Source organism: Mustela putorius, unplaced genomic scaffold (genome assembly GCF_011764305.1).
Source record: "Mustela putorius furo isolate JIRA1106 unplaced genomic scaffold, ASM1176430v1.1 tig00537227_pilon_pilon_pilon, whole genome shotgun sequence".
Classification (NCBI taxonomy): Eukaryota; Metazoa; Chordata; class Mammalia; order Carnivora; family Mustelidae; genus Mustela; species Mustela putorius.
This window is the reverse complement of record NW_025422368.1, coordinates 7,460,088-7,476,960: the sequence shown is the minus strand read 5'-3', so window position 1 is coordinate 7,476,960 and position 16,873 is coordinate 7,460,088. Positions and strand designations below refer to the sequence as shown.

General features: G+C 36.3%; 1 protein-coding gene across 9 annotated transcripts in view; it reads right to left on the bottom strand.

Moving 5' to 3' along the window:
* Window positions 1–16,873, bottom strand: part of SENP1 (SUMO specific peptidase 1) — a 53,661-nt gene that overhangs the window by 26,979 nt on the left and 9,809 nt on the right. For all 9 annotated transcript variants that reach the window (XM_045073322.1, XM_045073325.1, XM_013063009.2 and 6 more), the window contains 5 exons: window positions 13,700–13,859; window positions 9,048–9,219; window positions 2,437–2,540; window positions 2,069–2,355; window positions 650–704 (listed from right to left, as the gene is read on the bottom strand). In XM_045073322.1, the coding sequence (XP_044929257.1) occupies window positions 650–704; window positions 2,069–2,355; window positions 2,437–2,540; window positions 9,048–9,219; window positions 13,700–13,859 (778 nt within the window). The remainder of the gene's footprint in view (window positions 1–649; window positions 705–2,068; window positions 2,356–2,436; window positions 2,541–9,047; window positions 9,220–13,699; window positions 13,860–16,873) is intronic.

Here is a 16,873-nt window from a genome sequence, read left to right as displayed (position 1 = left end):
CCACCCAGATAAACAGTGCCCCAGCCTATAAGTTACCCTGCTTTATTTTTCTTCACATTTATCACTACCAGATATAAATGTTTATCTACTCATTCATTATTTGTCCCCCCATCTCTTTCCTTATACTTCTTATAACCAGAATGTAAGTTCCTTGAGTGCAGGGCTTTCATTTTGTTCACTACTGTTAGCCCTAATGTCTGTATTAGGACTTGGCACATAGTAAATGATCAATAAATACTTGTTAAAGAAAAGAACGTGTGACAGGAAGTGCGGTGTGCAGAGGAAATGCTTTGTATACCATATCATGGGAGTTTGGGCTTGACTCTAGTCTGAGAGCCAGCCACTCCTATTGGAATTTAATGAATAATCAGATATGCATTTTAAACAGACCACTCGGGTTGCAGAATGGAAGATAGAAAGAAAAGGCAAAGAATGGATTTGAAACCATGATGGAAGATGGAATGAAGCTCAACAATGAGGCCAGAGGAAGATGACCAATCAGAAAGTCACTGAAATAATTCAAATAACATAGGCAAGAGGTCTGAATTGAGGCAGTTTGACCTTATATTCTGTAACTCTCAGTGAAGAAATTGTGAGTAAGGGGAAGAAAAAGAAAATATGTCAAGAACATCCTTTTTCCAAAGCTTACCTGGGAACTGGAGTCTGGGAATCTTTCACTTTGAGTAAGATCACAGAGTCTGATCCTAAACAAGAAACACACGAGCATATCATTATTAATAAAATCCTACATAGTTATATACTCTAGATGCCTGTAGTCTAAGTTCCCATACTTTGTTATATTCTATTTTCATAAAAATAATGCAGCATAAGGACAAAGATAGGATGGAAGAGACAGAGAGAGAGGCAGGCCCATTTTCACTAAGCCAGAAAGAGGGCTTAGAGAAGAGCTTGCCTCACAAAGAAAGCAGTCGTTCTAAAATACAAGCACATAGGCCCTTCATCAACTACTCCCAGGCTCTGCTTGATTCCTGTGCTGCTTCTTTCTGTTCCTGGGGAACAAGAACAAACCAATATTTCTCAAAAGTTTTCAGTTCTTGAACTACCATGAGACTGAATAAGGTGAAAGAAGGGAAGGAGAAACAGAAGGTAGAAAGACAGAAATAGTTATAGAAGTAGCAGAGTCTAAAATGTACAAACTCCATCATTTCATCATTTATTTTCAGTGTTGATAAAGGCAGGAATTGTGTCCTTCTAGAGAATCATGTCTTAATCGAAATGATTAGATCTCATTTAGAATACTTATTAAATAGTACAAGAAAAGTAAGGAAACACTTCAATGTACTACAGTATATTTGTTTCAGTTTAGTTGCATCTAACCCTTTGTCATACAACTTATGTGTCTTAGGTTAAAGGCTTTTTTAATGGTAGTTCCCAGTAAATCATCTCACAAAATTTTATAAAGGTTTTCATGAATACATGTAGCTATATAATGATGCCACCAACAATTTTAATCCCCAAGTGAAATTTTAAGAAAGTGAATATCTTAAAAAAAAAAAAAAAAAATCAAACAATCTGAGGAAGGAGGTAAGAGCCTTAGAGAATGATCTATCAAAAGATCCATAATGTCTAACCATTTAACCTAAAACTTGTTTTAAGTTATATACCTAAATACATACTATCATAAACATACACAACACATACCTACAGAAGAGGAAAACTAAGCAAACGAAATTATCCCAGAAAACCTTCATTAACTGGAGTGCAGAGTCTAGATATTTCAGTTAACTGAAACTTAGGTAGAAAACTCATTTTGTTTCTGAAATTTGCTGATAACCATTCTAAAATGCATAAACTTACTACACAGCTTTTTAAAACATTACCTGATTAAGAACTTTTACTTCAATACTTAATTGATGTTCCAAAACTTCAGAGTACTTAATGGTCATTGTAAAGTACTAGAGACAGAGAAAGTACTTACGTAATTGGGCTGACTGTGTTGACCCTAGACTCTGCTCAGATTACAACCTTGCCTATGATTCACATGGATCCCATCAACAGTTAACTGGCTATTAGGATTGAAAATATAGTTAAACGAGACCAATTTCACCTTCTGATTGTGTATTTGAAGCTGGTAAGTGATCTGGCTGATGTAGAAGAGAGTGGTGATGTTGGGGTTGATGGACAGGATCAGAATCTTTGGATCCAAATGCCACAACATCTGGGGCACAAGATGATAAGGAATACACACTGTGGGACAGTTGTTCCTGGGCAGTTAAAATGCTGGCAGATCCAGATGATGAAGTATCAGAGCCAATGATCTGAGCTGCACAAGAGTTTCCATTTTTAAACAGTGAGTCTTTCAAAGTATTCTTATTGGAACTAAGACATCGAGACCTAGTAAGAGAAGAATATAGTTTCAATATCAAATGACAAAATGAGAATTAAATTCATTTGAAATATGTTTCTGTGACTCACAGGTGTAAAGGAAAGTGTGTGGTGGGTTTTGCTACAGAAAACTGTTTCCCTGTGACCATCTGTAGCAGCTGTCTGTAAATCTCTCTTTCTTCTTCTTGGACTGTCTATATTAAAAAAAAAAAAGAAAAAAGAAAGAAAGAAAGAAATCTTAGACACAACCAGTGAAGAAGATTTTTTTTCAAAGCAGCATCTAGATTCCCAGAAGTTCTGCCAAAGTTCAGATAGAATCCCTCAAGATAATTAAGAATTATCCTTAGGGATATTCTAGAAAATTATAAGAAGAGTTAAATGAAATAAATACCAGATACTATACTTTGGAAAATTATGGGACACATATGTAAATAACAATGCAGACAGGCTCTAGGATAAGAAACCAGAAGGCCAGTAGGCAATCACTTTTGAGTCAAATGATAGAATGCCAGAAACAAAATATTTGAGGATCTCTCAATTAGGATTCCAACAAACCCTACAATTCCTGACATCTACTAGAAAAACTATAAGGAAGTGACCAGAAGAGTCAAAATCAGAGTGGGATACCTTGCTGTTTTCTACTTTATCTAATTTTTAAGTATTTTCCAGAGATGGTTTCCATCTCCAAATTTACTCTTCTTCCTAAGCCTCAGTACTGAATTCATTTATTGACTTCGAATACCTACTAAGCACCACTCACTAGAGATACTATACTGAATAAAATAAAATAAAATTCCTGTCCTTGTGGAATTTACATTATACTTAAAAGGAACAGTAAACAAGATTAGTCAGATAGTATGAAAAATTAAAGGGAATAGAAAGTGATGGAAAGGAAAGAGCAAGAACAGGTAAGACCCCTTTAAAAAGGTGGTTATTTCAACAGAAACCTGTATCAAGGTAAGAGGTATGTCATAGAAATTTATAAAAGACTATTCCAGGTTGAAGGATAGCAAACGCAAAGGCCCTGAGACAGGTATGTGCTTAATGTGTTCAAGGAAAAGTGAAGTAATGGGGCGCCTGGGAGGTTCAGTTGTTAACCGTCCACCTTCAGCTTGGGTTGTGATCCCAGGCTCCTGGGATCTGGTCCTGCATCAGGCTCCCTGCTCAGCGGGAAGCCTGCTTCTCCCTCTCCTACTCCCCCTGCTTGTGTTCTGACTCTCACTGTCTCTGTCAAATAAATAAAATCTTTAAAAAAAAAAAAAAAAGGAAAAGTGACATCAGTGTGAATTAGCAGAGCAGTAAGAGAGGTTACTTGGCAGAGAACCAGATTACACATGGACTTGTAACCATAGGAAAACGTCTATTCTATACTGATCCCCAGAAGCAGTGGGCTGCATTCACTACAAAGTATGCCCTGATACTTTAAAAAAAAAATCTTATATACAGTTTAACACAGCCACTAATCTTCATGAAATAATTTTAATATTTTGTGCCAGGGCTAGCTACATCCTGCACTATGACATTTCAATGTGCGTAAGCATTTTATTCAGTTATACATGTTCAAAGCAGAATGAAATTAAGCAACTATCTATGCAAAGGCAAACAGACATTAAGTTTTTTTCTTCTTGGTCACTGTTTGCTACATAGTAACTGTCAATCACATTGTCACTATGTTACTGATCTAACAAGATTCACCTTGAACTGTGAAGCATAACAACTCCTTACGAAAAAGAGGTATCCTTAAATTTGAATAGATGAGTAATAAGGTAGAATTAGTTAAGCATTTGGGGGAAAAACAGACCAAAGAGAAAAAACAAATTGCAATTTTCTATATGAAGAAAATAAACTCCTTAATTTTATCCCTTATACATTAATACTGTATTTAAGATGACAGCAGTCCTTTTTCCTATTGTTTGTGAAGAAACGGTCTACAGTATTGGACAGGCACTTCAGTAAGAGCACAAAAGTGATAATGGTTAGCAGGTATACATTATTATCAATCACCAAATCTGTAGGTTTTGGCTGTTGTACTGGGGAGGCCATGAGTATCTGGGAGATAAATTTAAAAGCTGTAATTAAGGGGTGTCTGGGTGGCTCAGATGGTTAAGCCTCTGCCTTCGGCTCAGGTCATGATCTTCAGGTCTTGGGATCGAGCCCCATGTCAGGCTCTCTGCTCAATGGGAAGTCTGCTTCTCCCTGTCCCTCTCCCCCTTCATGCGTGCATATGTTCTCTGTCTCTGTATCTGTCTCAAATGGATAATAATAAAAAAATCTAAAAAAACTTTTTTAAAGCTGTAATTAAAATAAATGCCTTTTTATTAAAACCTAAATTTGCTGTAATAAAGGTTCTTTAGGTAGACAGTCTGAAGAATGAAGCATCATTACAGATTATTAGATTGTAAGAGACTGCCAGCCAACTCCATAGTGATCTACATACAGGAAAGCTGTGTTACCTGGCACTTTAACGACTGAAATTTTTGAACGACCACCAAAGTTGATCCCACATTCCCACTACACCAAATAACCTAATTCATAATCCACAATACAATGGGCTTAATAGTAAATTGTTTTCAGGAGGCAGTGACGGAAAATCAGAAGAGTAATACCACCTGGGTCGTGGAAATTAACTCTAAATTAACCAATCATTGTAGTTCATTTCCACTGTCCTACCAAACTAAATTTTAAGAAGGTTTGACTACATTATCACATCATAGGGAGGAAAATAAAGCAGAGAAATTGGTGTAAGAGGTTACTTTGACTACCAAGGGAATGTAAAGAAATACCCCCAACACATGAAGACTTCACAAACACACTGAGAACAGTGACATAGAAAGGATCTTTGCCTGTGGTACCCTACAGACTTCAACTGTAAAAAGTTAAAAACACTTCTCTCCTCCCTCACATCACATAGCAATACAGTTTCTTAGAATAAATTTTTAGGGGCGCCTGGGTGGCTCAGTGGGTTAAAGCCTCTGCCTTCAGCTCAGGTCATGATCCCAGGGTCCTGGGATGGAGCCCCGCATTGGGCTCTCTGGTCAGTGGGGGGAGCCTGCTTCCCCTTCCCTCTCTACCTGCCTCTCTGCCTACTTGTGATCTCTGTCTGTTGAATAAATAAATAAATAAATAATAAATGTTTATACTTCTAAATAAAACACGAAGAACCAACGTGCCATTGACTCAGCTAAAGTACATTATCATAAATCTAGATTGATTCAAGGTAATGAACTGATTTTTTTTAAATCAATTAAACATACATAAGTCACCCACAGATCATTTTCTCCATCTTTTCAAAGAAAAGCCTCTGTCTAAACCGGAACAGCCTCATAGTCATTAGACACCATAAAATAAACAGGAAGAGATGTTCTGTATTCCGAATAATTATCTGAGGTCTCTTGAAGCCTCATACTTTCAGTTTCAACTATAGTCTAAAAAAGAAATTACAGAAAAAAGGTTAAGAATTTTTCACTGTCCTACATGACAATTTAAAGGTCACAAGAACTTAACTGCTATTTCAGGCAAAGAAAAGATAGTCCTGCAACTCTCTCAAGAACATATATAACATTTGGCTTTACCAAAAGAACATGCAAAAAGGTAAGTCTCTTCAAACTTGAAACACAATTCTTTTTTGGAGCATCTGGTACTAAAAAGTAAAAGAAAACATCTTTCTCTATACATTACTTATTAAGCTATTTCTACTGAATAAGCAAATTAGGAAATTAAGAGGAAAGGAAGTAATAAGTGGATAATATGTTAAAGTAAAAGAAATTGGCTAATATTATGTTTTAAACATAATAAAGGACAAGGAAAGTTTAAAACCACATAAAGGTAAATAAGGTGCTGAATTCTATTTTTTAAAAAATGTGGCAGATTCTTGCACTTAGATGCTTGTTAAGAGTCTCCATAAAACTGTCTGTAAAATTATAAAAATCTAACAGAGAACAATAAAACCTTTCAATATAAATTACTCAAATAACTTCATAAATCTCCTTTGATTCTGTTTTAAGTAATAGCTTTATACAATTATACAATTAACATAAATTTCAATTATCCAAAGTGCATAGTTCAACAACTTTCTGTTTTTAAGCCCAAAATTCTTGGTTATAACAAAATTGTAAAGTTTGTTTGGTTTTGTTTTTAAAGACTAAAACCACCAGTGTCATCTATTAAGGAAGTCCAACATCTTAAAATGTTGTTCAATATGTTGCAGAGAAGCATGCCTGGAAACAACATATATATGAAAAGAAACTTTGAGTTTTTACTGTTTTACATTTTAAAAATCCCTAGTATTTTCTCTTTCCCAATCAGAAATCCATATCCTCTAAACAGTGTTAGTTATATTAGAGATATTCTATATCTGTACTGTCCAATACGGTAGCCACTAGCAATATGTCTGATATGGTAGCCACTAGCAATATGTGTACTTGAAATATGGCTAGTGTGACTGAAAAACAAAATCTTTATCTTATTTTAACTGAACTATTATAAGTAGTGCACAGGACTAGTGGTTACCCTATTTGATAGTACAGTTCTTTAATGATGTCCTTAAATCAGCCATTAGCCAAGTGGTGGTCCAGTCACCACTTACTTATTTCCAAATTCTTCTTTATTCTCTTTAAACTCCTGTTGTAAGGCTGAACAGTAAAGTGGTAACAACATCATGTTATTTTTATAGATTTAGATTCCTGAAAGTGATAAATCCAGCAGTAAAATCAATACTTAACTTTCCTTCTTTAACATAAGCAACTGCTTCTCCCTTGGAGATCTCAGTATTTCCATGGAAAGTAACTTTTCTTCCACTTTGTGAGCTCCCCACCAGTAAATTCTTTATTTCCGGGTGGGGGGGGTATTTTGTTTTAATCTAGATTATCCATACTATCTGAGACTAAATATCTAAATAATCTGTTGATACTCTGATTTAATAAAGTTTGGTCCTATATTTTGTCTTACTAGTATTATATGGGTAATGTGGTATTTCTGTACTAAAAGCGAGTCACTTTTCATAGCAGAATATAGACCTACAAACAACTGGTTGACTCCAAATTTTCTGCATCTCTTGTTGCGTGGGATAGGTTCAGTCCCTGCCATTTTCTTGGCACTGTAGAAGGAAGGGGAACTCCAGTTTCATGTCCTTTAGTGGGCCAGCCTGGGGCTGGGAGGGCTGAATATAATCTAGCTGGCCCAAGTCCTCAGGTGGAGGTAGAAGTGAAAAGAGGAGGGGCTGAGTGGTTCAAAGGACTGCTTGGCTAGTGGGTGAATGGTGGGCTTACAACAAACACAGATAATCTTAAGGATGCCATGATCTCAGCGGCAGCCATGGGAGGTAGGGGAGGCTTGGGGGACAATATCCAGCCACCACACTGCTGCCGTCTTCTTCCCCACAAGTCTCTCTGTAGCCTGCAGGCTGCCTAGGCTCCAGCAGAAGCACAACCCCAGTAATCTAAAAATATTTAAGTAATAACTAACACATACATGGTACTAAATTTAGTAGTACAAAAGTAAAAAATAAATCTCACTTTTATAACTGTTGCTCAGTTCTCATCACCAAAGGCAACTGCTGCCAGTTTCTTCTCTACCCTTTCTCTACTAAATATGATTTACTAGTTCTGTCACCCTCTGCTTAATTTTTCAGATTCAATACAAACATAAAAACAAACAGAATGTATAAGATTTTCACTAACCATGTCACAAATAATCACGTTTTGCCACTTAAAAGATCTTCATTATGAAATTAATTATTTAGCATGAAATGCTGTATTCTTGACTCTCCAATCTGTAAGCTCCAACGGGCTGGAAACACACCACTGTGTTGTATAACAGGAAGCATACCAGACTAGACTCCTGAAGACCTGGGCTGTAGAATAGCCAGGTCTTTTACTAGCTGTGTGACCTCTGACCTCCACTCTCCTAATGTGTTTAAAATGTGGGTATTACCTCATCTCTACCTATTTCACAGGATTAAAATGATTCAACATAATAATACATGTGAAAAGCATACTGGAAACTCTATAGGCTACATAACTGTAAAGTATTGTTATTTATTTGTATCCTCATAGCAAGCAGTCCAAAGCTGACTAGATGCGTAATAAATATTTAACAGATATGAGCACATTCTCTGCCACATAAATTATATGCCATATTATATTTACAGAATTCATCTTTTTTTCCTTTAGGTTTTTTCCTTTAGGTTTATGCATATAACAACCAAAGTGTCAACAAAATATCTTTCTTTGAGGGAATATCTATGATCTCAAAGATATTCTTACTCATAATGAAGGGACATAAATTATTTAGCTGGCTTCTTGATTTTCCTTTTATAGTGAGGGAAAATTGTCCTAATAAGAAATAAGGGCCAGTATTTTACCAAATCCAGCAAGTTAACAGTTTTGTCACAAGAAACACAAGTTGAGGAAGGGTCCAAAAGAACAGAGATAGTTTGATGTATGAGAAGTAATTTAGAAAATACTGAAAATTAAGTCTGCTCTTTAACAAGAATTGAAAGCAGTAAGAGAAATGATGAAGTCCTGCTAAAATCTCTAATTTCTTTAGCACAGATGACAGCACTCAAAAAATTAAGAAAGAAAAGGCACAGAAAGGATTAAGTAAATGGAATGGTTAATAAACATCTACATCAGAGGGAATGAATGGCTAGGGACAGGGAAAGATTCTAACCTTTAGCAGCCTTTGTTGCAGGTTTTCCTTACCTCTTCTGCTGTACTAACATGTCGCCTCTGCATTTTCTTGGGGCTCAAAAGGTTTCGACGACATGAACCACTCCAAGATGGACTTGGAACAGGCTTAATAGGAAAAGATTTTTCATATGCAGACACATGGCAGTGATGGTTTGACTTTCCCGTAAAAGTGTTTGATAATCCACTAAAAAAAAAAACAAAACACACACACACACACACACACAAAAACCAGAGTTTGTAAGAAAAGAATAAGAAAATCAAACCTAGTGATTTTTACTTCCAAGAAATAACAAAAACAACCAAAGTGTCAACAAAACCAACACCAGTAGAATGAGGGATGTACCATTTGAGGGAAATATACAAGAAATGATCCATAGATTGCTCCATCAGATTCTGCCATACTGTAATTATCAAACACCTAAAATTGTATTTCTTGGCTTTACAGTTCCTTTGGTCAGGAACCAAAGACCTGTGCATTATGACAACAAGTTTATCACATTAGATTTCTTTAGAAAATCTGGGTCTGAAGGATCTAACATACACTTTCTATTCACTTGCCCTTCAAAGCAAGTACTTGCTGCACTTTCTATTTACTTGCCTCCTCCCCCAGTCCTTTGGAGGGACTTACTTTAAGATTAAATATGCAAAGATGGATAAAGCTGAAGCCTTTCAATGAAGCTTTTAAACTGACTTTTAAAATTTCCTTAAAAAACCAACAGATGGCTCCCTTCCTTCATTAAAAACAACCAGAAGGCTTTCTCCTAGGTTACATCACTCTCTCAATTCTTCTGGCCCATTTACCTCCTCTGAAGGAGAATTTTGTTTTTGCTTCTTTAAATTGTTTGTGCCCCCCAAAGAATGGGGAAAAAACTGGCAGGAAAAATACTTTTGTGAACTTAAAACCCTGTCTTATCTCTAAGACTAGATTAATAATTTAAAGTTCTTTCTATGTGGTCTTTTTCATCTGTTATTGCCCTGCAAGGATGAGCTACTTGCTCTCAGCATACTGATTTTTCTCTTTTTCTTTTCTTTCTGGTTGAGGATGCAAAACAGAGATACACAGCCAACTAAGCCAAATTATGGAAGCAACTCTTTAAGTCAGTACTTTTGGTCTGGTTCCAAATGAAATCAGACTAGGTGTAAAAAAAATTAAAAAGTACATATATGCTCTCTCAAAAGGGGAAAAAAAAAGAGAGAGACAAATCAAGAAACAGACTCTTAATTATACAGAACAAACTAATGGCTACCAGAGAAGAGGTGGATAGGAGAGAGAGGTGAAACAGGTGATGGGGATTAAGGAGTGTACCGTTTTAATGAGCAGGGGGGAAGATATGTGTAAGTATTGAATCACTATATTGTACACCTGAAACTAATATAATGCTGTATGTTAACTGGAATTAAAATAAACTTAAAATCACTTAAATGCTCTGTATCTCTACAAATTACAATGGTTTCTATGTATGTTAGAGTGGAGAAGGAATCAAGGAGTCAGAATTCCAGGCTTACTTCCTTAGGATGGGTGGATGCTGCTACAAAAAGAAGGCAAGGGCACTATAATTTGGTGAAGATCTAATGAATTCCCCGCAATGCCTTTTGCATTGCTGCTTTCTAGAGTGCATGTGTGTTTAATGCAAAAGTCTTCCTTCTAAACAAAAACCAGTGGGAGGGTATCTTGCAATGCCAGAAAGCAAGTATGCTACCTACAATTAAAGAGATTGGGCCAGACAGCAGTGAGCCTGAAGGAGCTCCTGGTGGCCAAAGCTGTGAGAATGTGAACATTAAAAGAGTAATGATTCTAGTGGACAGGAACACACTGAATCTGGAATGACACTAAAGAAGAACAGAAAACCTCATCTGAAGCACATGAAGTGGCTATTAAAAGAAAAAAAGACCAAAAAAGACACCTACTTTGAAAAACTGGTTATGAAAAAAGAAGAGCTAATCCTATCACTTGTCTTCCCAGTAGATGGGAAGGGTATCCCATCAGGGTAACCAAACAACTCTACCTAATATGGAAAAAACCCCTCCCCTTCAAAGCAGAATGAAAACAAATACAGAAGAAATGGTTAACACTGGAAAAGTACTATTTCAGTAACTCTAATAAAACTATTAATAGGTCAAAGAAGGTTAAAAGGCACCAACTTCAAAATATAAAATAAGTAAGTCCTGGAAATGTAATGTATAAAATGATGACTACAATTAATAATACTGGGGTGCCTGGATGGCTCAGTGAGTTAAGTCTCCGCCTTCAGCTCAGGTCATGATCTCAGTCAGGGTCCTGGGATCGAGCCCCACATTGGGCTCTCTGCTCAGCAGGGAACCTGCTCCCCCACCCCCACCTGCCTCTCTGCCTTCTTATGATATCTCCCTCTATCAAATAACTAACTAAAATCTTTAAAAAAATAATACTGTATTGCTTATTTATAAGTTGTTAAGAGAATAGGTCTTAAAAGTTCTCATCAGAAGAAAAAACTATTTTATAACTACACATGACAACAGATGTTAACTAGACTTACTGAGGTCATTTTGCAATATATACAAATATTGAATCATTATGTTATATACCTAAAGCTAATATAATGTATGTCAATCTCACCTTAATTTTAAAAAATTATCAGGTAAGGATTATCAATTGATATGAGTAACTATAAGGCTGATGTGAAATTGGTCATGAATAAAATTGCCCAAGTAACATCATTTAGATTACATTCTAGTCATCACAAGGGGGAAAAAAAAACTAAGTGTACAAGAGGACCACATTGTTATCTCCCTAATCCAGAGGTCAATCCAGTATCACTGATAAGGAGAAACAGATTTGTAGATTTTCTAATGTGATATAACAAAGCACTAGCTTTTATTCAAGACAAAGATCTAGTTTACAAAAAAAAAATACAGAGGAGAGATGACAAAATAATACTATGAGGAAGAAACCTATCAAACCCAAAAGGTGAAACAGGCAGAAAAAGTCATGTCATAAGAAAAAGGGGCTGGGGCGCCTGGGTGGCTCAGTGGGTTGAGCCGCTGCCTTCGGCTCAGGTCATGATCTCAGGGTCCTGGGATCAAGTCCCGCATCGGGCTCTCTGCTCAGCAGGGAGCTTGCTTCCTTCTCTCTCTGCCTGCCTCTCAGTGTACTTGTAATTTCTCTCTGTCAAATAAATAAATAAATAAAAATCTTTAAAAAAAAAAAAAAGAAAAGAAAAGAAAAAGGGGCTGTTCTAGATTTAAGAGACTTAAAAGCAGTAACTAAAACATTGAAAAAAATGCATGTAAATGCAGAGAAAAATATCTGAAAAGATATGTACTGGATATTACAGAGGTGATCTCTCACTGGTGGAAATGACGTTTTTACATTTTATTTTTTATAAAGCACATGTATTTGTTTCTATTATTATATTATAGGGAAAGGTTTGGAAGGAAACACACAAAGGGGAGGGGAATAAGATTGTGAGGAATGGTCAAGCATCTTTAGTTTTAATGGCAACCTTTTAACTTTTACAATATGAATGCATTAATGAATTCTTGTGTAATTTAAAAATATATTAAGTGGGGAAGACCAGCCCTGGGAGTACTGACACATTTCCAAAGTCCATGTGCTAATAATCACAAAATAAAAAAGTCATCTCATTGGTTTCTATCAACACCAGAAAGCTTAGCCTAAGCAGGAAATTAAATGACCCCACATTCCTAAAATCCACCATCACAGTAAAATTTAAGAAGTCATAAATAATATTTTAAAAAAGAAATATTTTACTAATAAAGTTCCTGAGGGAGAAGTTTCTAAGCCAAACTTCATCTGTCTTTAATGATCAGTATAAGCTTGGTGAGGGAATAGGCAGCCCTTAAGACATTGGGCTAAAAAGGAAGAAGCTCTTTGTAATTCTGTTTTCGAAGAAAAGAAGTTTAGGTCCAATTGACTAAGGCCATAAGATACAGAACTTCTTTGGTTTAAGCCAGGTCTCTGCTCATGGGAGAGCCTATAAAATGTACTGATTTCTTTGCTACTGAAGTTGTAAAAACTGAACTATTTCCACTTTAAGATTCAAAATTTTGGAATAATACTCATATGCACCAAGATTTCCCTCCAAACTCTCCTCTAATGAGAAACTTTGGCTGTCACCAAAACTCAGCACCAGGTAAATTAAAAGTTGAAGGTTTAAAATGGATTTGTCCATATTTTCACAGTTTAAAGTTCAGAAACAGTGTTACTCCTTTAAAATGCCAACATTGGGGCCCCTAGGTGGCTCAGCTGGTTAAGCATCTGCCTTCAGGTCAGGTCATGATCCCAGGGTCCTGGGATCGAGCCCCATGCTAGGCTCCCTGCTCAGTGGAGAGCTTGCTTGCATCTGCCTGCAGGTCTCTGCCTGCAGCTCTGCCTACTTGTGTTTTCTATCTCTCTGTCAAGTAAATAAATAAAATCCTAAAAAAATCAAACAAACAATAAAATGCCAATGTTGAGTTGCTCCCCACAATTCTGGGGCAGCAGTTCGTTCTGCCCATGGGTTCTGTCCCTATGCTTTAATAAAACCACCGTATTGCATAAAATAAAATAAAATAAAATAAAATAAAATAAAATAAAATAAAATACCAATGTAAACAACTATGTTATGGCCATTTTCTCTCATATTAGAGGAAAGGCTTGTTAACTAGGAGGCCAGAATACCTACCTTGAGGTCTTTCGGGTTTCGAGGTAAAGACTTCGGCTATTTCTTGATTTTTGTGAAGTTGAACCTGATGCTGGAGTGGAATTTCTCCACTGGCCATTTGCACTCTGGCCAAAGGTTCTTAAGTCTCCTGAGCCAAGAAAACTGTCTGAGGAAGGGTTGTCTAAAAGAATAAAAGTTTGAATAATTAGACAAATATCTACAGTAGTAGTTTTCCATATGACTGCAACCATGTCCAACATTGTATTCCAAAGTAATGTGGTAAAGCACCATGTCTCTCATGGAAGAAAGATCCCAGTCTCAACTGCCAGTAAAGTCTGCAGTAAGGGAACTTCTACAAACTATAATTGATTCAGCCATACTAACCTGAAAATTGATGAAGGAGCTGAATCCTGCCACAGCCATGTGCCTTATCTGCATCAATGTGACTCCGTGGTGTCCACCAAAAGTCAACATTTTACCCCAACTATATCTTGCAAGCACTCCCAGGCCTGGGCCTGAAAGAAGGTAGGCCAGACCAGTAAGAAAGCAGGTGGAGGGCCAAGAAGAATTGTAATTCAAATGAACAACAGTTATCGCTTAAAAAGCAGCTCCTGTCACTTTCTTGCTTTTAATTACCATGTTCAGGACTCGGAGGAGGGCAGGGGGGCTCTCTCTCAGAACAGAGATAACCTCACTGCTGCTTATTCTGGCTGGCTTATGGCAGGAATGACCCATCATATGCATCTGGTATGCTAACCTTCAGGTCACTTAATGTCATAATCATCAAAAATATCAATACTCCCTCCGATGCTTATTACTGCACTCAGGCTAAGTGAGGATTATTTATTATTTGAATCTTCTGACTTGTGGCTTACCAACTGGGGTAAGAAAAAGTCTCTTGAAATTTCAGCTAGGAATAGAATAATTTCTTTTTTTCTTTCTTTTTATGTAGGCTCCATGCCCAGCAAGGAGCCCAATGTGGGCTCACACTCACGAGCCTGAGATCAAGACCTGAACTGAGATCAAGAGTTGGATGCTCAACCAACTGAGCCACCCAGGTGCCCCAGGAATAGAATACTTTCTAAATCCACCTCTCCCTATCAGCAGGATCAGACAATTTAAAACAGCACCTTCAAAATAACTTTGGATGTCAGGTTATGGAACTCTGAGGAGCACCAGTAAAAAAATGAGAATGATAATTCTCTACTTCCTGAATTTTTGCCTAATGCTAACATTTTCAAACCATATGACTACAGAACTCTTCGCAATATTATTTAAAATATTTAATGTAGCTTTTGATTTGGTATCCAAAAAAACAGCAGCTGACAAAAAGAAGCTTAGTACTTGGGTTTGTTTTGTTTGTTTTTTGTGGGGTTTTTGAATCAGGATTATCGGAATTTAGGATAAATAAGACAGGAAAAAAGAACATTCAGGGGTGGTATTAGTACCAGTTGATTAACCACTGGATGAATCTAACAATTAAATATACTTTTAAAATGAATTATAACCTTGTACATTTGCAATCAGTATCTATGCTTAGCATCTATTACTATTACTTTAAGGAGAGAACATAAGGCTAATAAAAAAAAAATGAGTATCATTAAAGGACCAGAACATTTTAATCTTTAAATGCAAAGTTATAATAGTAGAAATATGTCTCTTACACTTTCTTGCTAAAATAGGATTAGGGAATGATCTAACTAGAAATGTCTGCTTGAGGAATGTCGCCAAAAAGGCAAAATTACCCTGATAAGTGTGAAATTTGAGACCAAGGATAAGTCAGAGTAGCTACCTCAATGGCATTTCACAAAGGCTTCAGCTTTTAAATGTAAGGGAAAAGCACAGGATCAGGCAGCCTTTCTGTTTAACCAGAACAAGGTGATTCCACCCCCACTCAATGAAAGCAATCAATGGTCTTCTACTACTGACGTAATCAAGCAGAGCTGGAGAGGAACCCAAATGGGGCTGTAGACACTATTTTTTAAGTGATGATTTAACTTCCTATTCTGTTAACATTAAGAAATCAGATTACAAACGCCACAAATAAGATTACTTAATACGTGCACCTATGCACACACAAAACTATAAGGAAATACACCAAAAGTTTAATTTTGGCTGTGCTCCAAAAAGAGAATGATGGGTATTTTCCTACCGGTCTCTACAAATCTTCTACAAGGACAGGCAATAGTTTTATGGACACAATGAAATAAGTTTTAAATTAAAAAAAAAAAGTATGTCAGGCAATTACTTATAATGAAAGTAAGCATCATCAGTTGCTCCTGTTAACTTTCAGGTTTAGTTTTATAAATAGCAGGATGCTTTAAATCATCTACTAAATGCCTGTCTGGCAACCTAATTTAACATATTTTCCAAAGATAAGATGATGATAATGATTCTAAGCATAAGCAAAATTGTTTTTCATCTTAATCTACTTTTCTGTTTAGTGTTTAAAATATTTCAATTTTCAATTGTTAATAAATTGAAAATAAAATCAAGATGTCTTAAAGGCTAACCAGCAGTAAATTATTAAAGTAAAAGAGCTGTATTTTCTCTAAAAATATTTTTTATATTAGTCTAATTTTAAGTGGATTAAGAAGCAGATTTTTGAAAAACTTGATACAGAGAGGCAGCAGATGCAGTAAAACAGGAAATCGTAAGTAAGCTCCAGACCCTAGATTCTAAAGTTTGGGGCTTTCCCATGATTGTTTTCACCTTGGAGAAAAGAGAATAGCAAGAAAGGAGACAAATACCAAGACAGAATGAGAAGACTAAGGCAGGTAAACTGGAGACCCCATCTTGCCCAATCAAGCAGTGAAGCTCAAAGTGACTGACCACAGAAAATCAATGTGGGGATTATAGGAAAAGAAGACATACAAAGGAGACACAATTCTGCAGGATTTACAATCAATTAGAATGGATGTGGCAAAGGAATGAAGTTAAGAAAAATATACACTAAAAAGTAGATTTAAATTAAAGACTTTAAGAAAAAAGTATTTAAACCATTGGCCTTCAGAGATTTAAAATCTGATTATCAGAGAGCAATCCTGGAACTCTGTGACACATCCGTACATTTGTTTGGTCAGGGATGAGATGAAATTTGGTGGAGGCACAAATCTAAATCCTCTGCTTCAGGCTGTAACTTAGAAAATGACTCTAATAGCTCAGCATCCGCATTTCAATATGGCTTTGTTATTC